Source organism: Bufo gargarizans, chromosome 2 (assembly GCF_014858855.1).
Source record: "Bufo gargarizans isolate SCDJY-AF-19 chromosome 2, ASM1485885v1, whole genome shotgun sequence".
In the NCBI taxonomy this organism is placed as follows: Eukaryota; Metazoa; Chordata; class Amphibia; order Anura; family Bufonidae; genus Bufo; species Bufo gargarizans.
In genome coordinates, this window is record NC_058081.1 from 213508620 (window position 1) to 213533401 (window position 24782).

Sequence of the window (24782 nt, forward strand, 5' to 3'; positions counted from 1 at the left end):
CCTATGCTGATTGTAGGCTATCAATATTAAAATACTGGACAACCCCTTTAAATACAATGAGCATGAGATTTCTCATTACCAGTGTTAATAATGGCATCAAAGAAGCCAGGGTGATCCTGGTGTATCTTCATGTACATATCCACTCTGGAAACGGCAACATCTATCTCAGGTCTAGTGAACAAGCCCTTTCGCCTCAGCCAACCTTCATACTTCTCCTTGTTCATTGGAAGGAGCAATATGCAGCGGGGTTCAAAATAAGAATTTTTCAAGCTCCGTACGCCCTAAAACATGAACATATATCAATAATACAGTGTTATGCTTTAAAGCTAACATATATTATAGTTACTCATACATCTTCTCAGAACTGGTGGGACCTGTAGGTGTTGTGGAGGGGTGTGTGGGTAAGAATATAATTGCAGCAATATATAAACTATTCATAGTCTGTGGAAAACTGTGATTACCACTATCCAAATTTTTTAAAAAGTTTGATTTGATATGCTCCATTTGCTATGAAAGGGGGTATACTATCCCTGGTCTCCTAAGACTTATATTCTTTTCTGGAAAGACTCTAGGATGAGAGAGAGAGACTCAAACTGTTCAGTCACTGCTTTTTCATAAGATTTTTTTTGTCTACTGCTATGCTTGTGTCCCCACATACTGCTTCTCTGAAAGAGACATGCAAACTAGTCTCCTTTCCAAGATGAAAGGAATACTGAGTGTCTCATACCAGGAACCCAGCTCATTCCGAGTAACTACCCTTTAACGGAGCTGGGCAAAGAATACTTGCTTGGCTGACTGAGAGGCCTTGGTTGGGGTACTATTTTTCCTTATGGAGGGCGCAGAGTATGCATGAGTATTGTAAGCCAGTCAACGCTCCTCTGGGTGTCTGGGAAAAACAGATGCAAATTAGCACATCTTAAATCTACTGGCATCAGACATGCTTAGGAAGGCTAATTTGAATATGTCCCAGAAACCCAGAGGGTCGTTGCCTGGCCTATACTCCGCACAACTACTACACATACTAGGCACTCTCTGTAAGGGATCAAGCACACGGCTGTAATCGCGGATCCGTAAACCACAGATCCTTGCTATGTGCATGCAGCCATTAATTTTTTTTTTTACTTCTGTAGAAATGTCCTATCCTTGTCCACAAAATATAGAAGAATAGGACGTGTTCTATTTTGGGGCAGAATGGACGTACGCATGCACACTCTCCTAGTCTTGAGGGTGCAAAGATGGGTCCGGAACCAGTCTTAACAATATAATAGAGATTTTGCACTCAGATTCTTTCACTAAGAGATGCTGTCTAAAACTGCACCTACATACCTGGAATTCTTCATGAACTGTTTTCTTGTTAAAATTTCACTTCAGATGAAGGATGAGCGATTTGATTGTACAGGTTTGGAATTCATTCTGAATTTCCGATGTGTAATTCGTTCTGAATTTTAAAATGTGTTTTGGGTCAATGAGAGAGAGGGAGGTAGACTTTTCTAAGTTTCTAATATAGTAGAGATTCTGCACTCCAAGGTATAGTATGCAATCACACGTGAGTTATCCAACAATATCCCAGTAGTGATGTATAAACCTCATCGGCAACAAGCCTTCTTCACATATCTGGATGACGCACTGGATGGGGATATGATAAGGTGTGGTTTGAAAGTTTGAACTGGAGGCTCCGGCAAGTAGCATTATGCTAGTAGAGCATATCCCCATCCAGTGCGGCATCCAGGTATCTGAAGAAGGCTTGTTGCCGATAAGGTTTATACATCACTAGAGCATAGGGATATTGTTGGATAAATCACGTGTGATTGCATACTATACCTTGGAGTGCAGAATCTCTATTATATTAGAAGCTCAGAATAGTCTACCTCCTTTCCCTCTCCCTCTTTTACCCAAAACAAATTTTAAAAATTTGGTTTGAATCCAATCTTTTTGGGACATTCAGGACGAATTCCAAACCGGTACAATGGAATCGCTCATCCTTCATCTAAAGTGAAATTTAAACAAGATTCATGAAGAATTCCAGGTAAGTAGGTGCAGTTTTAGACAGCATCTCTTAGTGACATATTTACCATTGTAATAAAATATGATACAAAAAACTGAAGTTGGTGCTGTAGTTGGACGTACTGTACCTCTATTTCCAGGTGCGTGCAGCAGGCAAGACCTTCTCTTGCAACTGATTCCACAGCCTCTCTGCTCAGACCATAGTAGTGTCCACTGTATTTCATAGTCAGGAGAAACTCACCCTAAAATGCCCAGATAACAGATGATGCCACAAAAATCAGAGTATTGGAGTCTAACATATAGTCCACAGCACACTCCAAACATTTGTATCCTGTACAGGAAATAACACATAGCCCAGGAATCTCAAAAAGACACTGGAGGAGATTTATCAAACTGGTGTAAAGTAGAACTGGCTTAGTTGCCCATAGCAACCAATCAGAGTCCACCTTTCATTTTTCAGAACTCCTTTGGAAAATGAAAGGTGAAATCTGATTGGTTGCTGTGGGCAACTAAGCCAGTTCTACTTTACAGTTTGATAAATCTCCCCTACTGTTGCCAGAAATAGAAGTTGGAAAAGACTTTGGTTGTTGGCTGGCATATGCAACATTTGGAAGCATGTTCTTCCTTTTCTCTCCCCCATTTATGGTGGGTATATATATATCTGCTAGCATTGTATATTTGTCTCCTTTGCACCTGCTCCTGAGGAAGGGGAATATTGGTCCCCGAAACGCGTTCAGCCCTGCTTGTTACAATAAAGTGATTGATCTGAAGCCTTTGAAGTGTGCTGCCATCCATCACTGACATCCTACATGCAATCCTGGCCAGGGGGGTTCTACATCACAGGTGTTATGTGCTTATTCTGATGACTACCCCCAGCGAATTGAGTGCACATATGTTTGGTATTAATTCAAAAAATCTAATCTAAGTATTAATCTTTGATGAGCATTGATCTATTATTATTAGTTCTTGGTGGTCTCTTTGGTTCACATACTACCTCCTCACCACCACTCTTATTTGTCAACCAAGTACTGATGTCACCACTCATATATGAGTCGCAAAAATCCACGGCACTCCTTAAAAGTGAAAAATTGGCTTTTTATTCACACATGTCATACAGCAACGTTTCGGTTCTCTCTCAGAACCTTTTTTCAAGCCAAGTCTTGGACTTGGCTTGAGAAAGGTTCCGAGAGAGAACCGAAACGTTGCTGTATGATATGTGTGAATAAATAGCCCAGTTTTCACTTTTAAGGAGTAACAGGAAAAAAAAAAATGTAGAACAGGAAAAAAAAAAAATGTAGCAGCACAACGGAAAATAGGGGTACATACCGTTCCTTATTGTGGTGGTGCCTGCCGTGTCCAAAGTCAGTCTCAGACTCCCCCAACTTTAGATGCACTTGTAAAGAAACCGCAGCACTCTCCAGTCTTGATTCTCTCAAAGATTTATTCACTAACACTTAGCTGTTGCTGAGTGTTGGTGAATAAATCTTTGAGAGAATCAAGACTTTTAAGGTATCAGCGGTGTTGGAGAGGAGGACATTTTGTCTCATCATTGGTATTCTCTTTCTAAAGCAGCAATATTGTTTGGGTTTGCTTATTGACTATTGTAACTTGCATATACCCCCCCACTTTGCTCTTAGGGGATGTTGCACTTGGTGTTGCTCATGTTTTTACATCTCTATGTGACTATGGAATTTCCTACAGATCAATAAAGAATATGAAGGGGATTCACCCATGGGTATCAGAATGACTGCTCAAGCAGATATAAATATGAGGCAATCTTGTATATTTGAGTCTACACACATCGAGAGACTGTGATTGCGGGGAGAAGTGGTTTTTGCACAGGAGGCTGATTACTGACTTTTTGTATTACTGTATTAGAGCTTATAATAATAGTTGACATTTTCTTACAGAACAAGTCATTTCCTCAAATATCTCTGGCGTGACAAAATGGTAATCAAACCGCTTTTCCTCTCCAAAGTACGGATTTCGAGTTGTATGACAGGGCCTGAAATGTAAAGAAATGATCCCATAAATCTGTGGCAAAATAACGTAATAATTTTTTTTTTATATATACCGTATATAAATATCAATCAGTTTATTCATAACTGCCTACTTAAAGAGGTTGTGTCATAAGTATATTATACATTTTTTAAACCAGCACCTGGATCTGAATACTTTTGTAATTGAATGTAATTAAAACTGTAGTATAGCCAGTGAGTTATGCAAAAAATGTATCTGTATAGCGCCACCTGCTGTTTGTTCTTTTCCTTATTTTTTGTCCGTCTCACTGAGCTGGTCGAACACGCTCAGTTAAAATCTTCAATTGCCACCAGCTATCTGTTCTGTTAGCTGTGGCAGTTACAGAGAGAGCTGCAGCAGAAAGGACATGCCCCTAAACTGCAAGGCTGAAGACAATCTGAAAGAGATTGCCATGCACTAGATGACGTCTGATTTTCATTTTTTACATCAATTATGCCATAATCCCTTTAAGACATGGATGTCAAACTCATGGCCCTCCAGATGTTGCAAAACTACAACTCCCATCATTCCCTGATAGCTGTAGTATGCCCAGGCATGATGGGAGTTGTAGTTTTGCAACAGCTGGAGGGCCACTAGTTTGACATCCCTGCTTTAAGAAATCTACATAATGGTATTTTCAGCCACTTGCAGTTGCTCGGAAGATGTCTTACATTTAAAATTGGCGAAATACCCGCTGAAGCTATGTAGAGAGCGGCGCCTCTTCCTAACTCCGGCGCATGCACCACCAGCTATAGGACTTTGTTAAGACCGGCGTCTAAAACGCTGATGGAACTTCCAAAAACAGATGCAAAATGAGCATAGCAGAAGCTCAAAATGACACTTTTTTTTTCTGTTCTTGTGATGGAAAAAAAGAATGGAAAAAGAAACATGATGTGAACCTACTCTAAGGGCTCATGCAGACGACTGTAAGGGATGTATTGCGGACCGTAAACGGCGAGTCTGCAACACACGAGCGTTGGCCGTGTGCACTCCATGGTGCGGATGTGGACCCATCGACTTTTGCGGTGTGGAGGCATGGATCGAAAGCCCATGGAAGCACAACAAAGCGATTCTGTGGGATTTCGGGTCCGTGCCTCCGCACTGCAGAAGATAAGACATGTCCTATCTATTGTTGTATTTTCATGTCACTGGGTCCACGGCCACAGCACGGAGTGCCCTTACACTAAGAGCTGCACACAATACAGTTGTCAACACTGGAGAAGCACAGATTGAAAGCAATTGATTCTCACTGATTTCAATAGGAGAAGGCCTCATGCACACGACCGTTGTGTGTTTTGCAGTACGCAAATTGCGTATCCGCAAAACACGGATGGTGTCCGTGTGCGTTCCACTATTTGTGGAACGGCGCAAACAGCCATTGATATAACTACCTATTCTTGTCCACAAAACGGATAAGAATAGGACAGGTTATATTTTTTTTGCGGACCACGGAACGGAGCAACGGATGCGGACAGCACACGGAGTGCTGTCTGCATCTTTTGCGGCCCCATTGAAGTGAATGTGTGCGCATCCAAGCCGCCAAAACTGCGGCTCGGATGCGGACCAAAACAACGGCCGTGTGCATGAGGCCGAAGCATTAAGTTTTTATGTTTTTCCAGCCTCTTGCATGGAGTGTCAGCTCGGCATCTTAAGATGGGTCCTTCAAAGCCAGAAAACCTCCTCAATTTGTACAGTTTTGAACACACAGGAGAACTTCAGAAGTCCCGCAGCACTTAAATATTCTTGGATGGTAAATGATATGCCAGCTTCTATGAATTCACTGTGTATGATGCCTATGCTGACTTCTACATCAGTTAGGCCTCATGCTCACGACCATTGCTTTGGTCCGCATCCGAGCCTGGATGCGGACCCATTCACTGCAATAGGGCCGTAAAAGATGCGGACAGCACTCTGTGTGCTGTCTGGATCCGTTGCTCTGTTCCGTGGTCTGCAAAAAAAATATAACCTTTCATAACCTTTCCTATTCTTGTCCGTTTTGCGGATAAGAATTGGCAGTTATATCAATGGCTGTCTGTGCCGTTCGGCGAATTGCGTAACGCACACGGACGCCATCCGTGTTTTGCAGATCCGCAATTTGCGGACCGCAAAACACACAATAGTCGTGTGCATGAGGCCATACAGGCTTGTTCCCACACTACGGTGTGCTAAATTACAGCATCGTTGCACGCTTTTAAGTAAAAACTGATGAATTCTGTAAGACATAAAAACTGTAATAACCGGAAGCAGGTGTCGTTTACAGCCTCAGATCAATGTGCTTTCTATTTGCTTTCAGTCGTATGCGGTAGACTGGTCTAAATGAGAAAAAGGTGGCACATAAGGACCTCATCATATTTCAAAGTAGCATGTTCTTTAGTGATCCTAAAAATGAAGCATCCTAACGTACAGTGCTCATAACTGAGAAGGTAAATCAGTCAGTCTTCCATCTTCAAGTGTGGGTTTGGTAACCTTCTATTGCTTCTGTTAACCCCTTAGTGGCCAACCTGTTTTGGCCCTTACTGACCAAGCGTTTTTCTTCCTTTTCTTAATCGTTGCCATCCAAGAGCTATCCTTTTTTCTATGTAGCTGTATGAGGGCTTGTTTTTTGAGTAGTTGTAGTTTTTAATGGCGCCATTTTAGGGTACACATAACTTTCTGATTAACTTTTATTAACTCTTTCTGGGAGGCAGATGGGGAAAAAGCAATACTGCCACTTCATTTTTTTTGGGGGGCATAAATAACATAATATCTTTATGCTCTGGGTCAGAACAATTACAGCGATACCAAATACATTTATTTTTTTTTTTTTACGTTTTACTACTTTTGTGCAAAAAAACACCCTTTTTTTAAAAGAAGAAAATCTTTTTGCATCGCCGCATCCCAAGACCCATAACTTTTTTTTCTATGGAGTTGTGTGAGGACTTGATTTCTACGAGACAACTTGTAGTTTTCATTGCTATTATTTTGGGGTAAATAACACTTTTTAATCGCTTGGTATTAGGTTTTTCCAGTGGCGACTAAGAATAAATAGCAATAGCAATTCTGGCATTCTTTACAGCATTCACCATAGGGGATAATTTACATTATATTTCTGTAGTGCGGGTCGTTACAGACGCAGCAATACCAAACATGTGGGGGCGATTTTATTTTTATTTGTCAATGGGGAAAAAATTTTTTTTTTTTTATTTAATAACATTTTTATCAGTCCCACAAGGGGACTATAACAGACAATCTTTTGTTTGATTCTAAAATACAATACACTATCCCTATAGCGCATTGCATTTTAATTTCAGTGCTATACTGGCATTGACCCCTCTGACGCTGCCTGCTGGGGAACATTCAAGGCAGGCTTGGGGTCTACATTAGGTCCCAACCAGCCTATACACAAATGCGATTGCGGGGTGCCGATGGGAGACAGAGGGAGTCCGCTCCCTCTGTCACGGCTTACATGTGGCGGGCGCCATTGCCTGCTGTATGTAAGGGGTTAAACAGCCCAGATTGGAATTCCTGCTGGTCCATGCTGTTAGCTCTCACATGAGAGCCGCGCTCCTGCTCTGAGCCCCTGCTCTCCACTGCACAGGGACCCATGCAGGACTTAGGCCCCTTTCACACGGGCGAGTTTTCCGTGCGGGTGCGATGCGTGCGGTGAACGCATTGCACCCGCACTGAATCCTGACCCATTCATTTCTATGGGGCTGTGCACACGAGCGGTGATTTTCACGCATCACTTATGCGTTGCGTGAAAATCGCAGCATGCTCCTCTTTGTGCGTTTTTCACGTAATGCAGGCCCTATAGAAATGAATGGGGTTGCGTGAAAATCGCATGCATCCGCAAGCAAGTGCGGATGCGGTGCGATTTTCACGCATGGGTTCTAGGTGACAGTCTATTCACTGTATTATTTTCCCTTATAACATGGTTATAAGGGAAAATAATAGCATTCTGAATACAGAATGCTTAGTATAATAGTGCTGGAAGGGTTAAAAATAATAAAAAAGTTAACTCACCTTCTCCTCCTGTTCGCGTAGAGGCCGGTCTGTTCTTTAGCTGTGGCTGAAGGACCTTTGATGACGTCAGATCACATGCTCCATCACCATGGTGATGGACCATGTGATTGGAGCATGTGATCTGACGTCACCTCAGGTCATTCAGTCCACAGCTAAAGAACAGACCGGGATCTACGCTAACAAGAGGAGAAGGTGAGTTAACTTTTTTTATTATTTTTAACCCTTCCAGCACTATTATACTATGCATTCTGTAGTCAGAATGCTATTATTTTCCCTTATAACCATGTTATCAGGGAAAATAATACAATCTTCAGAACATCAATCCCAAGCCCGAACTTCTGTGAAGAAGTTCGGGTCTGGGTACCAAACATGCGTGATTAGACTGGGCTGCCGTGAAAAGGCAGTGGCCCAGCCTAAGGCCCCTTAGTAATGGCATAAAAAGGTGTATGGGTAGTGTCTGAGGGGTTAAAATACTATGGGGGAGATTTATCATTCACTGTGCACCTGAAAAGTGACATTAAAAAGTCGCAGGTGCGACTTTTTAACAGTGACTTTTTGAAAAAATTGTCACATCTGCCATTTTTCTGAAAGGCGGCATTGCCAGCCGCTGCAACAAATTTATCCTCATGTACGTAATGAAGCCAGAAATCTTTCTAAGAATACCAGATCCAGCCCTGTACCCCACATGGATGCAGAGATCTGCCCACTCATTGCTCCAATAGATTTCAAGCTGGCAGCACGGTGGGTGTGTCCTTTCTCAGGGGGCATGTCCTTTCTACTGCAGCTGGTTGCAGTTGAATGATGAACATGTGCTTCCATCTCAGTGAGCAGGACAAAGAATAAAATAAAAAAAACAGCGAACAGTAGGTGGCGCTATACATGTAGATTTCACTGAATAACGCAGTTGCTATACTAAATTTTTACCATTACACGCAATTACAAAAGTATTCAGATCAGGTGATGGTTTGAAAAATGTAGAATATTTTTCATGGGACAACCTCTTGAATTTTACTGTTTCCTTACATTGTGGTAATTATACAGTAGTGATATATCAGTATAATAAAAGTATGTGATGTCAGATCCTGGCAGTGAGATGAGATCCTCTATTATGCAACTTGTTCTCTCTTACATATGGCATCTGAAGGAAAAGTTACATTTGAATTGTGGCAAAGATGAGTTATTCACACGTAAAGTGATAGAGGAGATCCATGGCACAGAGGGAATGTGTGAGAAGCAAGCATTTCCAAATGAGGGGCACTGCAGCAGGCAAAGGGGGCAGACTATGTTTAGCTCTATAATTCTCCCCTTATTTGCTGCTCACCCTAATTTGAGAAGAATCAGCACTTGTTATTCCCTAAGTTAGCCTCTGTGACATATATAAAAGCAAGGGCCTAGTAGATTTTATATATATATATATATATATATATATTATATACACACACACTACTCACAAAAAGTTAGGGATATTTGGCTTGTGGGTAAAACTTCTGGATGAACCTAAAATGCACTCTAACATTTACCGGTGAACTTAATGTGACCGTCTCTAAACTTTTAAATGCACATGTCCAACCATTTAGTGTTTTAGTACTTTTTGCACAACTTGCTGTTCTCTAACAAGGAGCTTAACAGCAAAATTCACAACAGGTGTTTAAACCATGAATTGCCCAATAAATTTCCTGGTTCAATTAGAATTGGTATTTGAACAGTCCTCCTCATCATGCTGTTCACAATTAGACATCATGAGACCAAGACGACACCTAACAATTGATCAATAGTACCTCGCCATTGCGAGGCTTCAAACAGGATGTTCTCAGACGGAAGTGACCACTGAGCTTAGAGTGTCATCAGCAGGTTGTATGAGAGATACAGAGACTGGAAGAGTCACAGAAAGGCATAGAAGTGGTCGTCCTTTGGCCACATCCCACACTGATGACCGCTTCATTGATGAATGCCACACAACTCTAGGTACATTTAAGTGAAGTAAGAGGCACTCAAGTGTGACGTCAGACCATTGGAAACCATTTACATCAATGTGGTCTGCGTGCTAGAAGACCTCCAAGGATACCTGACCACAGGGCTCATCGTCTTGCGTGGGCCAGGGAGCATATGCGCTGGACGAGGGACCAGTGGGCTTCAGTGCTGTTCACTGATGAAAGTCGATTCACGCTGAAATGATAGCTGCCAATGATGTTGGAGATATCAAGGAGAGTGCTATGCATCAGTCACTGTTGTCACCAGACAAGCCTTTGGTGGTGGTGTTACAGAGTGGGCCGGTGTGTCTAGTCAATACAGAACGCCCTACACTTTGTGAATGGTACTGTGACAAGCCCATACTACTTGAATAACATCAGTAATCCAGTCATTGTGCCTCTGCATGAACAACACAGGCCTTATTTCATCTTCATGGACGACAATGTGCCAGCTCATCGAGGTCGCCTCATTAGGGAACAGCAGCTGGAGACTGGGGGGACCTAAAATGGAGTGGCCTGCACTTTCTCCAGACCTGAATCCCATTGAAAACCTATGGGATCAGCTGAGTCGCCGCGTAGAGACTGGTAACTCTGTACCCCAGAACCTCAATGGTCTGAGGGCCACCCTTCAAGAAGAGTGGGATGCCATGCCTCAGCAGACAATAAGTCGACTTGTGGACAGCAGGAGACGTTGTTGTCAAACTGTAATTGATGGGGTATACCCACCACTGGTGTGGGCTTTTGTTTTAATAATTTGTTTGAGATGAGGAAATCACCATTGCTGCTTCTACTTGCCCTACTTTCATGATATAATATCACTGGAGCGTGAACTTTTTATGTTTTTACAAGACATTAAGCCCGTTACAATAACGGGCGCTAGAACATTAGTGCATAAACATTAGAAGGAACAGTCTATATTAAATGGTATTGGCACTGACTGGTGGCTGAGACTGCTGGCACTGTGACTGGTGGCACTGACTGATGGCTGAGACTGCTGGCACTGTGACTGGTGGCTTACACTGCTGGCAGCGGCTGCTGTCTGTGGCTGAGAGTGCTGGGACTGTGCGGCTGTGTGATGCACGAACAGGAATGGCGGCGCTCCAACGTGGAGAGCACACCATAACCTGTGAGCGGCGGCGGTGATTGGCCGGCGTGCGGAGCGCCATGTTATGATTGGTCGGTGCACCGTGCGCGCTGGTGTGGACGGTGCGGTTGCGTGTGAAGCGGTGGTGATTGGGTGGCGCGCTGGTGTGGGCGGTGCAGGCAGCATGTGGAGTGCCGTGTGTTGACTGGACGGCGCCCCGTGCAGTTGAATTATTGGCACGCACACACGGACACATAGCCCTGAGCACGCACACAGGGCTTTTATTATAGTAGATATATATCCTCTATAATAAAATCCCTGTGTGTGTGCGTGCGAGTCCGTGCATGTGTAGTGAAGTGTGCATGCTCCGCTGTGCCTCTTCCGTCCCCGGGATCCGGGCCCTGCAACCGCTGCCTGCCACAGCGTATCCTTTACAGGACACCGCCCACACCTGCGCACCGGGCAGAGACTGCTGCACCTGCTGCAGCATCGCATCCTGGAGTTCAAAGAAGTCCCAAAGAGCCTGGGAGGACAAAGCTGGGAGCACTAGGGACCTCTGATTCTGGACCCCGGGTATCTGTCAGCACAGGGGGCACATGTTAGTCCCTGCAGTGACCGCATCCTCCTCGCTCCCATTTCGCCCTAGCCCCGCCCACGAAAGTCAGGAAATGGCCGCACAGTAGTAAGTGAGGGAAGCTATCACAGGCAGGGAGCATTACACACATATTACACTCCAACCCCCATCATTGTATACATATGACACAGGGATTAGAGTGTAGCGTCGGATATGAGGTTCAGCATTTGCTTGTCAGTGCGCGGTGCGGGGGGCGTGTGCAGCGCTGTGTGCCGATAGGTCCCCACTCCACGCATGCAAATATACCTAACTTTTTGTGAGTAATGTGTGTGTGTGTGTGTGTTTATATATACACACACACACACACAGAAGTAGTCCACGGCACTCCTGTAGATGAGAGAAACGTCACTGCTGTGACGTGTGAATAAAGACAAAAAAATTTGCACTATCTACAGGAGTGCCGTGAATTTCTTCTCTGTATACATACACATACCCGTGATCAACATCATTGATCATCATCATTTCTCAACTATATATATATATATATATATATATATATATATATATATATATACACACAGTACAGATCAAAAGTTTGGACACACTTTCTCATTCAAAAGAGTTTTCTTTATTTTCATGACTATGAAAATTGTAGATTCACACTGAAGGCATCAAAACTATGAATTAACACATGTGGAATTATATACATAACAAACAAGTGTGAAACAACTGAAAATATGTCATATTCTAGGTTCTTCAAAGTAGCCACCTTTTGCTTTGATTACTGCTTTGCACACTCTTGATGAGCTTCAATAAGTAGTCACCTGAAATGGTCTTCCAACAGTCTTGAAGGAGTTCCCAGAGATGCTTAGCACTTGTTGGCCCTTTTGCCTTCACTCTGCGGTCCAGCTCACCCCAAACCATCTTGATTGGGTTCAGGTCCGGTGACTGTGGAGGCCAGGTCATCTGGCGCAGCACCCCATCACTCTCCTTCATGGTCAAATAGCCCTTACACAGCCTGGAGGTGTGTTTGGGGTCATTGTCCTGTTGAAAAATAAATGATGGTCCAACTAAACGCAAAACGGAACTGGTTTTTGTGACTGGGAAAACTTTGAAAGTGTCCCCAAGTGCAGTCACAAAAACCATCAAGCGCTACAAAGAAACTGGCTCACATGCAGTCCGCCCCAGGAAAGGAAGACCAAGAGTCAGCTCTGCTGCGGAGGATAAGTTCATCCGAGTCACCAGCCTCAGGAATCGCAGGTTAACAGCAGCTCAGATTAGAGACCAGGTCAATGCCACACAGAGTTCTAGCAGCAGACACATCTCTAGAACAACTGTTAAGAGGAGACTGTGTGAATCAGGCCTTCATGGTAGAATATCTGCTAGGAAAGCACTGCTAAGGACAGGCAACGAGCAGAAGAGACTTGTTTGGGCTAAAGAACACAAGGAATGGACATTAGACCAGTGGAAATCTGTGCTTTGGTCTGATGAGTCCAAATTTGAGATCTTTGGTTCCAACCACCGTGTCTTTGTGCGACGCAGAAAAGGTGAAGGGATGGACTTTACATGCCTGGTTCCCACCGTGAAGCATGGAGGAGGAGGTGTGATGGTGTAGGGGTGCTTTATTAAAAATTGAAGGCATACTGAACCAGCATGGCTACCACAGCATCTTGCAGCGGCATGCTATTCCATCCGGTTTGCGTTTAGTTAGACCATCATTTATTTTTCAACAGGACAATGACCCCAAACACACCTCCAGGCTGTGTAAGGGCTATTTGACCATGAAGGAGAGTGATGGGGTGCTGTGCCAGATGACCTGGCCTCCACAGTCACCGGACCTGAACCCAATCAAGATGGTTTGGGGTGAGCTGGACCGCAGAGTGAAGGCAAACGAGCTAACAAGTGCTAAGCATCTCTGGGAACTCCTTCAAGACTGTTGGAAGACCATTTCAGGTGACTACCTCTTGAAGCTCATCAAGAGAATGCCAAGAGTGTGCAAAGCAGTAATCAAAGCAAAAGGTGGCTACTTTGAAGAACCTAGAATATGACATATTTTCAGTTGTTTCACACTTTTTTGTTATGTATATAATTCCACATGTTTTAATTCATAGTTTTGATGCCTTCAGTGTGAATCTACAATTTTCATAGTCATGAAAATAAAGAAAACTCTTTGAATGAGAAGGTGTGTCCAAACTTTTGGTCTGTATTGTATATATATACATACCATATATAGATCAGTAAAGGAGGCCTTGCCATGAAAAGTCAGTGTAGCAAGCAGGGGATGGAATCAGAACACATAATATATTTTATATTGTGAGGATATTGCACAGAAGGTTATGTTTTTTCATTCCATGCTTTCTGTGTACCAGTACCACACCTAACATCTGACTTTCCAGATCATAGATACATCTTCTAGCGAGCTGATGGATGTCATTCTTCAATGCGAACAAATGAAAGACTGCTGGACTGGAATATCCCTTTTATATTAATTATTACAAATGGCCATAACTAATCCACCACAGATTCTATTTCTTGTATGAATGGATATTCCATACATTCATGCTACAGACCAGCTCCTTTGCTCTTAAATCTATGTTTGACATTTCTCCTGCATGGTCACATCTGTGCGGATATGGTCATTGGAAAAATCAGTGTGTTGCATTAATGATAAAAAACTGTATCCCTCGTTATCTACTTGTATTAATCAATATGTACATGTGAAAGGGTTAGCCTAAATCATACTTTTTTTTCACGAAATGTGTGTTTATATGGAACATTTCCAAAGATGCATCTAAACTTATTAGCAACTTTTACATGTAAAATAAATACAGTTTCTGCCTTTCACATTTACTTGAATTACTACACTGCCACCTAGTGGTCAGTGTTAAGAGTGCAGATTTACTTAACAGTGAAATTTGCCAGCATCTGCTTTGAACATCCGTTTCTAGCAGTTTTCAGAATACAGAAAGAGATATGGATGTTTATACTGAGGGCATACACTTTAAGGGCCCTGACACACATTAACACAGCAATTTTTACCGCTACGCATGTGACGCATTAAGGAATATGTCACCACTAAAGCCAGTCATTGGCTGCATCGGCCACAAGACGTCTGTCAAACAGGAAGTTTACCATTGGTGACCAGAGCCTTGGGAGACCCAATGGGCCAGAAACCAGCTGCGGCATTCAGGTATGTATGCTTCCCTCCACAGGTCCAGCAGTGTGGGGGAGTCTGACCAAAATACCCCCAAAGATGGATAACCCCTTTAAATTCTTATTCCTTGGATTCAGTTATATTTAACAAAACTGAACCTACAATACATGACCGTTATCTTACTGGCCAGTCCTGTATTGCTGACAAACAAGAGCATCTACACAAACTTGGTGGCTACAATATTTATATTTTATTAAAGGGGCCTCTAGATACTGATGATCGATCTCCACCCTGCAGATGGCGGTGCCAGAAACCTAAGTTCCCATTCCCTCAGGGTAGGTCATCAATATCAGGAGACCAGAAAACCCTTTTAACATATTTTGTAAAATGTAATTAGTTAATCAATGTAACAGACTCTCTGGTCAGAAACATTTTTGTTTCCGTTTTCTTTATGTATTTTATCCCACATGGCAAAACTAAGACATCTAGTGATGCTCAATCCTTAAAGGGCTATTCCTTTTTATTTGTTACGTTATAATAGGAAATTATACAATTTTCAACTATACATGTATTTAACACTTTTCTTGCTTACCTTTCTTATATCAAGTTGTTGAGCCTATCTGGCATAGCCCATGAATCAGTCAGTCCTGAGTAATGCATCCATGGCCTAACTGAAACATGGCATCAGTCATGTGACATCCCACTGACATTCAAGAAGCAGTGTTACATGACTTATATACAGGGCACTTCCTTGGATAACTACATAGGACTAATGGTGGGATCCATTGCGGCTACTACAAAAACTACTTCACTGTATGTGTGTTTCCAGGTAATATGTAAAATGGCTGCCTGTCTCTAGGTGATGTCATGTTGTTAAAAAGTTAACAGTAAAAAAAAACAAAAAAAAACACATACGGGGGGGGGGGGGAGGCAGGGAGAATAATGACAGATATGCTTCTATAACAGAGACACTGACAGGCTGTAATACTGCATATGTTCTGCTTCTCAATAAACTGACATTCACCTGTTAAATACCTGGACAGTTACCTGAATGCCAGAGGTCACATGACAGGCTTGAGGGTCACATGACTGACGCCATCTTTAGTCCTATTCAGATCTCCTGCGAATACATTTTACAGGACTAAAATGGTCCGGACCATTTTATTTATCATTAGAGAGAGCCTATTCTGCGGATCCAGTAAAGGTTTTAGAGCAAAATTTTTAATACATGTATATTACAAAATTGTTTAACTGCCTATTCTCTAAACAAATACATGTAATCATTAACCCCTTCCCGACCAGCGCTGCAATAGTACGGCGCAGCGGGACGTGACTTGCCGCCCAGCGTCGTACTATTACGGCGGGCTGATCAGACGGCCGCAGTCTGATCAGCGGCAGGGGTCCGGCAGTGACTGATAGCCGGACCCCTGCTGTATGCGCCGGCATCGGTGAAAACATATGTGACAGTGACATGTCAGATTTGAAAAAAAATGGCCTGGGCAGGAAGGTGAAAACTGGCCCGGGGTTGAAAGGGTTAAAACTGGAATACCTCTTTAAATCTGGGATTAGGACTTCAAAGAAACCTTCATGACAAGAACTTGCTTCATTTTACACTAGGTAGTTAAGTACTCAAATATTGCCTACCTAATGCAAAGCACATTGGACATTGTGAAAGATGAATGTCTCACCCGTAGCGGAAGAACTCCTTGAAGTCCCTGCACATTCTGTGAGCCAGTTCCCTCTTCCCACAAGACTGGGGCCCCGTCAGAACTAGCATAGGATAGGGGGTGTCGAGATTGGGCAATGTACTGTAAAAAGAAATGAGAAAGGCTGGTCTTTGTGATTTGTAGACCTGGTACACATTTTCTCACGACATACCTTGTACTTTATGTGCCTTATGGGTTTCATTTTAGTAGCACTGTTACAGAAAAATAATACCTTCAATCTGGGGGGGGGGGGGGGGGGGGGGTCGCTGGTACGGTGGCAGGCAGATACGAGGGAGGAGGTATAGGGTCTCGCAACAATGAGGACACCTTTGTGGATGAGCAACCAGTGCAGTGACCGGCATCATGTAAAAGTGTTGGTGTGGCGGATGAACAGAAAGAGGAGCTTGGCTGAGGAAACGCAAGAAGTTCCGTTTTTGAAAGATGCAGTTTCAGAAAGAGAGAGGACACAATGTTATAGACAATCAGCAGTGTACTATAGTGGTGCAGGGGTGATGTCAGGGGTAGACTTACATTATTGGGTGTCATCGGCATAGAGATGGTATGGAAAGTCCATCTGTGCGGCCTGTGTAAAGAGAGGACCTAGGACTAAACCCTGAGAGAACCCCAGCAGGAAGAGAAGAAGAAGAGCCAGCAAATGATGCTCCAAAGAGTGTCCAGAGAGGTGAGAGGAAAAAAAATGCAGGGCAGTAGACTAAAGCATGGCGAGTATGGTTGATGGTGTAGTGTCAAACACTGTAGAGCAGGCATGCTCAACCTGCGGCCCTCCAGCTGTTGCAAAACCACAACTTCCATCATTGCCTGACAGCCTACAGCTATCATCCTACAGAAGGGCATGGTGGGAGTTGTAGTTTTACAACAGCTGGAGGGCCGCAGGTTGAGCATCTCTGCTGTAGACAGATCCAGAGTAGTCACTGTTCAATTAAGCTCTAAGGAGATCATTTGTGTAGATTGTGACATCCGGGACTGTAAAGGGCTGAGAAGAAAGCAGTGGGACAGCTGATGAGGTGGACTAGGCGTTTCAGCAGTTTGGAGATTAAGCGACACAGTGGCACCAAACATAGGGGGAGATTTATCAAGACCGGCCTTTCCTATGCCAGTCTTCATCTCCTGAGCACTGGAGTGAGATGTGCCTAATATATCATGAAGCACATGCCTCTTTATAAAGTAAGCCCAGGGTAGGGGCTGGCATAGACTTGGGCTATAATTTATGCCAGTTCCATGTTAAGCCTAATCCCCTTTTCTCACGACTTTTGAAATTTTTTGAGAAGCACAAAGTGTTGCAAACTATTGCTCAATATAGCAGGTGCCACAATTAGCTAATTTTTATAATGCTACTTTTGTGGCATAAAGGCCTTAAGGCGGCTCTGTCACCCGGCTCTATCGTTGCAGAGAAAAATTTACTTTTACAATTATGCAAATGAACTTTGAGTACCATCATCTGTTTATCCCCAGGACTGTGACAAGGGGACATCCTCTGTATCTGGAGGAAAGAAGGTTTGTACACAAACATAGAAGAGGATTCTTTACGGTAAGAGCAGTGAGACTATGGAACTCTCTGCCTGAGGAGGTGGTGATGGTGAGTACAATAAAGGAATTTAAGAGGGGCCTGGCTGTATTTCTGGAGTGTAATAATATTACAGGCTATAGCTACTAGAGAGGGGTCGTTGATCCAGGGAGTTATTCTGATTGCCTGATTGGAGTAGGGTATACAATTTTCCCCCTTAAGTGGGGAAAATTGGCCTCTACCTCACAGTTTTTTTTTTGCCTTCCTCTGGATCAACTTGCAGGATGACAGGCCGAACTGGAAGGACAAATGTATTTTTTCGGCCTTATGTACTATGTTACTATGTTACCAGGAGACAGGCTTATGCCGTTCAAGCACCGCCCCTCTGCTTTTCATCATGTCCCCCTGCCTTTAGATTGACAGCACTGGACCGCACTTATGTCCAGAACAGTGTGTTCGGATGAAGCCGAAGATGTTGTGCGCACATGCCGTGTGCTCCGGGTGCTCGAGTACCGTTGTTCATTTGCATAATTTTACGACAGACAGGTATAATTTTTAATCAGAGTCATCAACCCTACCAGTCTATACGCCAAGTAGGGTAGGGTTGATCCAGGTGACAGAGCCGCTTTAATAAATTTCCCACATCGAGTCCAAAACTGATGTGAACAAAGCCCTACAATATACAAGCTCCCATCTGTAGAGAAAAAGAGGAAATGTAGCATTCCTCTCACACCTCTTTTTGGAGTACAAACACTGCAAATCCACTGGAATTGTGACTTGAACTGTACATGTTGCATATAATCAGAATATAAACAGCTACTTTGGTATGCATTTTAATAGAAAATCTAGGATAATCAAGTAGACAGTACCTGTCAAAGACCTTCTGTGGCTGGATAATGCTGTACATGATATTGGCCATATGATCTCGGGCAGCAATGACCTCTGGAGGAGGATCATACTTATTCACTGCTGCCACCTAAGTATTGTCCAGAAAATAAACAGCACAAATATTAGCTTCAGTGGATGACCACGTGGGCCCGCACGTACGTTATAAATTAGGGTAGGATAATGCTGCATTATGAGATTGTTCATTTTAGGAATAGATTATAAATCCACAGACTGCACCGTGTCCCATCAGTTTCTCTAGAGCAAAGCAAACCATTCACTATTTACACATGTATCACACAATTTACACTTCAGTGTGTGGTCAGTGATTTTCAGCAGTGATTTGGGAGCCAAAACCACACAACAGGTGCAGATCTTTCCCTTATAGCTTATTTCTGTGTAGGCTTCACAAATCACTGATGGAAATGACTGCTCAAATCACCGAAGTGCGAATGAGGCCTAATTCTGAAATAGTCTTGGTTATCATAAAGGTGGTGTCCAACAGTGGGCCCAAATACTAGGCCGATATCATTGTAGTGTCAGATCTATGGTCTCCAGAATGAACCGAGCACGGGGGTAAAAGCGGAGTGAGAACTGACAAAGCAGACAGTAAGAGCTGTATTATACTGCATTACAGCCCTCAGTATGGTGATAGGGCAGTATTTTATGCTGCACTGTGGTATTTGCTTCTGCTGAGGAAGTATTTTATGCTGCACTGTGGTAGTTCTGCTGAGGCAGTATTTTGTGCTGCACTGTGGTATTTGCTATTGCTGGGGCAGTATTTTGTGCTGCACTGTAATATTTGATTCTGCTGGAGCAGTATTTTGTGCTGCACTGTGGTATTTGCTTCTGCTGAGGAAGTATTTTATGCTGCACTGTGGTAGTTCTGCTGAGGCAGTATTTTGTGCTGCACTGTGGTATTTGCTATTGCTGGGGCAGTATTTTGTGCTGCACTGTAATATTTGATTCTGCTGGAGCAGTATTTTGTGCTGCACTGTGGTATTTGATTCGGCTGAGGAAGTATTTTATGCTGCACTGTGGTATTTGATTCGGCTGAGGAAGTATTTTGTGCTGCACTGTGGTATTTGATTCTGCTGAGGCAGTATTTTGTGCTGCACTGTGGTATTTGGTTCTGCTGGAGCAGTATTTTGTGCTGCACTGTGGTATTTGATTCGGCTGAGGAAGTATTTTATGCTGCACTGTGGTATTTGGTTCTGCTGAGGCAGTATTTTGTGCTGCACTGTGGCATTTGCTATTGCTGGGGCAGTATTTTGTGCTGCACTGTAATATTTAATTCTGCTGGGGCAGTATTTTGTGCTGCACTGTAATATTTGATTCTGCTGGGGCAGTATTTTATGCTGCACTGTGGTATTTGGTTCAGCTGAGGCAGTATTTTATGCTGCACTGTGGTATTTGGTTCAGCTGAGGCAGTATTTTATGCTGCACTGTGTTATCTGGTTTTGCTGGGGCGGTATTTTATGCTGCACTACGGTACTGCTGGCCCCACCTACTTCTGCTGGCCCCACCTACTTCTGATGGCCCCACCCCTACTTCTGCTGGCCCCACCCCTACTTCTGATAGCCCCACCTACTAGTGTTGCCCTGACTACAGCTTGGGGCCACTTTTAGTTAAGTTCCCGCTGATTGCCGAGGCCGATGCAAACTGAATGTGAGAGGAACGGTTACTACTGCAGATTTTCACTCACCGCTGACAAATGATCATTTGCTCGTTCGCAGGCTGATTATACAAACCAATTATCGGGAACAAGCATTCCTTTGAACACTTATTCCTGATAATTGGCCCAAACATTGCGTGGTCTAATAGGGCCCAAAGGGGGGCGGAAGCTTTGTGTGGCATTTCTTTCAGCCAAAGCCAGAAATGGATCCATCAGGAAGGAGAAGTATATATCTCGTTCCCTTCCAATCCATTTCTGACTTCAGCTCAAAAAACTGCATCAGAATATGTGACAAAAGCCTGGTTGAGAGCTGCCGAGGAGCGGATGTGCTGAGATGTCATTCCTCTGGGATCAGCTACACTTTCCTCACGGCATCACCAATGTAATTACTAGGCAACACTGATTGGGAAGATGTTTATTAATTGGGGGAAAGCAGGTGCTGAGATAAATACCTTCTCCTCAACTCTGATCTTCTTCTGATCCAGTTCAGTTAATCTCGGCAGCATAAACAGCACTGACAGCCAATATTCCGCTTGTTCCTAAGAAACAACAAACTTAATGGAAATTCTATGTATTGTCGAACCAGCCGCACAATGCACGTATACCACCTAATGGAGAGGCAACAAAATGCGTTGGACATTACCAGCAAACTAACTGATATTACTGATTTCGGAACATTTCCTGCAAGTGATAGCAATGTGCAACAACGTGAAGGCCATAAACATATCCTTGGCTTTGTATCTGTGGTGCATCACATATCCTGCATCAAGGGGTTGTCCAGGAATCTACTATTGATGGTCTATCCTCAAAATAAGCCATTAGAATGGCAGAGGTGTGACCGTGCTCAGCAATAGCTCCGCCATCCATTGTGTAGTGGACCGAGCTTCTTAATGTAGTACTGCTACCATTCACTTCAATAGGGACAGCGCTGCAATTACCAGCTCCCTCCATCACACCGTTACGAAACCGACTTCCACAACGCTTCAAGGTTGCGGCTCATTGGCGGGAGTGAGGGGTGTCGGGCTCCCACCAATCCGATATGGATGGCCTATCCTGAGGACAAATTCCTAGACTACCCCTTTAAAGAATATCAAACCTAAACCTGTCCTAAAAACACATCACAAAACTTTAGATGAAAAAGTTCAAAAAGCATAATAGAGTAACAATTGCACGTGTAATGTGGATCATAGAATAAAGTAAAAATAATACCCACAGGTACTCTCCAGTATATCCAGTGCACTTTTTTGGCATAGGTGAGCTGCGTGGCCTTGAGATCACTAAACTATGCGCGAGAACACAGGAGCTGGGATGCAGAGAAAGGCACTGAGAGATTGCAGGACTTAGCAATGGCTCAGGTTAGATGCTAAATTCCGTCCAACTTTTGATACTTTTGTCCACAGGGACGTGCTGCCAATCATCGGGCATCTTTTATTTTGATGATGCCAATCCACCAACGAACAAGTCATTGCTCGTTTATTGGCTGATTGAGACGATTATCAGGGAACGAGCGTTCATATTCCAGCTAATTGGGCTGAAACTGTGCGGTTATTCGATATATAAAAATTCTAGTCCTTACAATCAGCATGGCATGGCTACCATCAGACTGGTGGATGTCTGAATATCAGCTGAACCTTATGATCCTGTCGACATACTTTCAGCATTGAGTTGCCCCATATTATTAGCAGATAAGATGTTTGCATTAATGAGTAGGTATACAGGCTGGATAAGTGTCCCTATATCCCTATGTTTAGCCTGCGTTACTTAGGACACAGGGGTACGTGGGTATATACTGTAACTTAGTACTTACACAATAAATATTTTACTAACATAAGTGCCTAACAAATGCAATCACCAAATCTTCTTCTACTGTATGTACACACGGGACAGATATGCTGCCATATGGGCAATATGTCCCGGAGCGGCATTGATCGTGTGCAGGGGAACGCACAGCGCAGATTACAATGATGCTGTGCACGTTGGGCCACCCGCAGGGGTATTGTCCTGCACTCACAAGATCATATGAGTGCGGGACAATAGCACCGCGGGTGGCCCGATGTGCACAGCAGCATTGTAATCTATGATGCTGTGCGCTCCCCTGCACACGATCAATGCCGCCCCGGGACATATGGTCCGCTCACGGACCGCATGTCTCTGAGGGCATACGGTTGTGTGCAAGAGCCCCAAGACTGATCTGATCAACTTCTTTATACTTGCTGACAATGTCTGCAGCTAGGTAAAGTCCAGATACAATATAACAAAGAAATGTGGCATTATAAAGGGAAAATAACCTTCGAATGACACCCCCTACCTGCACTGGATTTTTTAGGAGATTTAGCACATGTAGCAATGGCAGGTCTTCAATGAAAGCAATTTCGCTTATCTGACAAATCTGTTAAAGAAAAAACATTGTAAGAAAGATCACAAACAACCAAGACTAAGAAACATAAATATAGTCATAGATGTCAGTGGTTCTATGATCAAGATCACCACCCTGTAACCACAGGCGTTCTCCACCTATGCATATACTACTGCATAGACGATGCATTAATTTGCCTCTAAGAACAAGGCAGACTGGGCCTGACTTTAAAGGGGTTCTCCGGGAATAAAAGCTTTTTCTGTCCTGCCCACAGCTCCATGAATAGAAGATTCATACTTACCTGCTCCCTGCCGTGCTGGCTCCTGTATGTCCATGTTCCGGTGGGCAGGGCCGGTGCTTCCATAGAGGCAAGGGGTGCAATTGCCCCCGCGCCCGAGTCCTTAGGGGCCCCCCCGCGCCGGCCCGCAACTACCTATAGGCAAGACAGTCAGTGTCACACGGAGATGAGCACTTCTATTGTGGAAGCGCTCATCTCCAGTCATCTGTATCGCCGTCCTCAGGACAGCGATACAGATGGCTGTGCAGCACGGCAGGGGAGGGAGAGGTGTCTCCCTTCCCCTTCCTCTGATAGGCTGCCGGCCTAGTGCCCACAGCCTATCAGAGGCCGGCGCAGGCGGCTCGATGACGTCATCGCGCCGCCTGAGTCCTGAGCCGTACAGCGCGGGACACAGGCCGGAAGAGGCCTGCATCGCATCGCTGCCAAGGAGGTAAGTATAAGTGTGTTTTTTTTTTTTTTGGTGTACAATATTAGTGGCTACTGGCACATGATTGGGGAGCTCTGGCTACTGGCACATGATATAGGGGGGGCTCTGGCTACTGGCACATGATATAGGGGGGGCTCTGGCTACTGGCACATGATATAGGGGGGCCTCTGGCTACTGGCACATGATATAGGGGGGGCTCTGGCACATGATATAGGGGGGGCTCTGGCACATGATATAGGGGGGGCTCTGGCACATGATATAGGGGGGGCTCTGGCACATGATATAGGGGGGGCTCTGGCACATGATATAGGGGGGGCTCTGGCACATGATATAGGGGGGGCTCTGGCACCTGATATAGGGGGGGCTCTGGCACATGATATAGGGGGGGCTCTGGCTACTGGCACATGATATAGGGGGGGCTCTGGCTACTGGCACATGATATAGGGGGGGCTCTGGCTACTGGCACATGATATAGGGGGGGCTCTGGCTACTGGCACATGATATAGGGGGGGGCTCTGGCTACTGGCACATGATATAGGGGGGGCTCTGGCTACTGGCACATGATATAGGGGGGGCTCTGGCTACTGGCACATGATATAGGGGGGGCTCTGGCTACTGGCACATGATATAGGGGGGGCTCTGGCTACTGGCACATGATATAGGGGGGGCTCTGGCTACTGGCACATGATATAGGGGGGCTCTGGCTACTGGCACATGATATAGGGAGGGCTCTGGCGACTGGCACATGATATAGGGGGGGGCTCTGGCGACTGGCACATGATATAGGGGGGGGCTCTGGCGACTGGCACATGATATAGGGGGGGCTCTGGCGACTGGCACATGATATAGGGGGGGCTCTGGCGACTGGCACATGATATAGGGGGGGCTCTGGCGACTGGCACATGATATAGGGGGGGCTCTGGCGACTGGCACATGATATAGGGGGGGCTCTGGCGACTGGCACATGATATGGGGGGGGCTCTGGCGACTGGCACATGATATAGGGGGGGTTCTGGCGACTGGCACATTAAATAGGGGGGACTCTGGCGACTGGCACATGATATAGGGGGGGCTCTGGCGACTGGCACATGATATAGGGGGGG

General features: G+C 44.4%; 1 protein-coding gene across 1 annotated transcript in view; it reads right to left on the bottom strand.

The window, feature by feature from the left end:
• LRGUK (leucine rich repeats and guanylate kinase domain containing) overlaps positions 1-24782 on the bottom strand; it is a 72540-nt gene that overhangs the window by 26182 nt on the left and 21576 nt on the right. Inside the window, exons 8-14 of the mRNA XM_044276734.1 lie at positions 22907-22987; positions 21051-21137; positions 18908-19014; positions 16496-16615; positions 3913-4009; positions 2133-2246; positions 80-281 (exon numbers count right to left, since the gene is read on the bottom strand). Coding sequence (XP_044132669.1) covers positions 80-281; positions 2133-2246; positions 3913-4009; positions 16496-16615; positions 18908-19014; positions 21051-21137; positions 22907-22987 — 808 coding nt within the window. The remainder of the gene's footprint in view (positions 1-79; positions 282-2132; positions 2247-3912; positions 4010-16495; positions 16616-18907; positions 19015-21050; positions 21138-22906; positions 22988-24782) is intronic.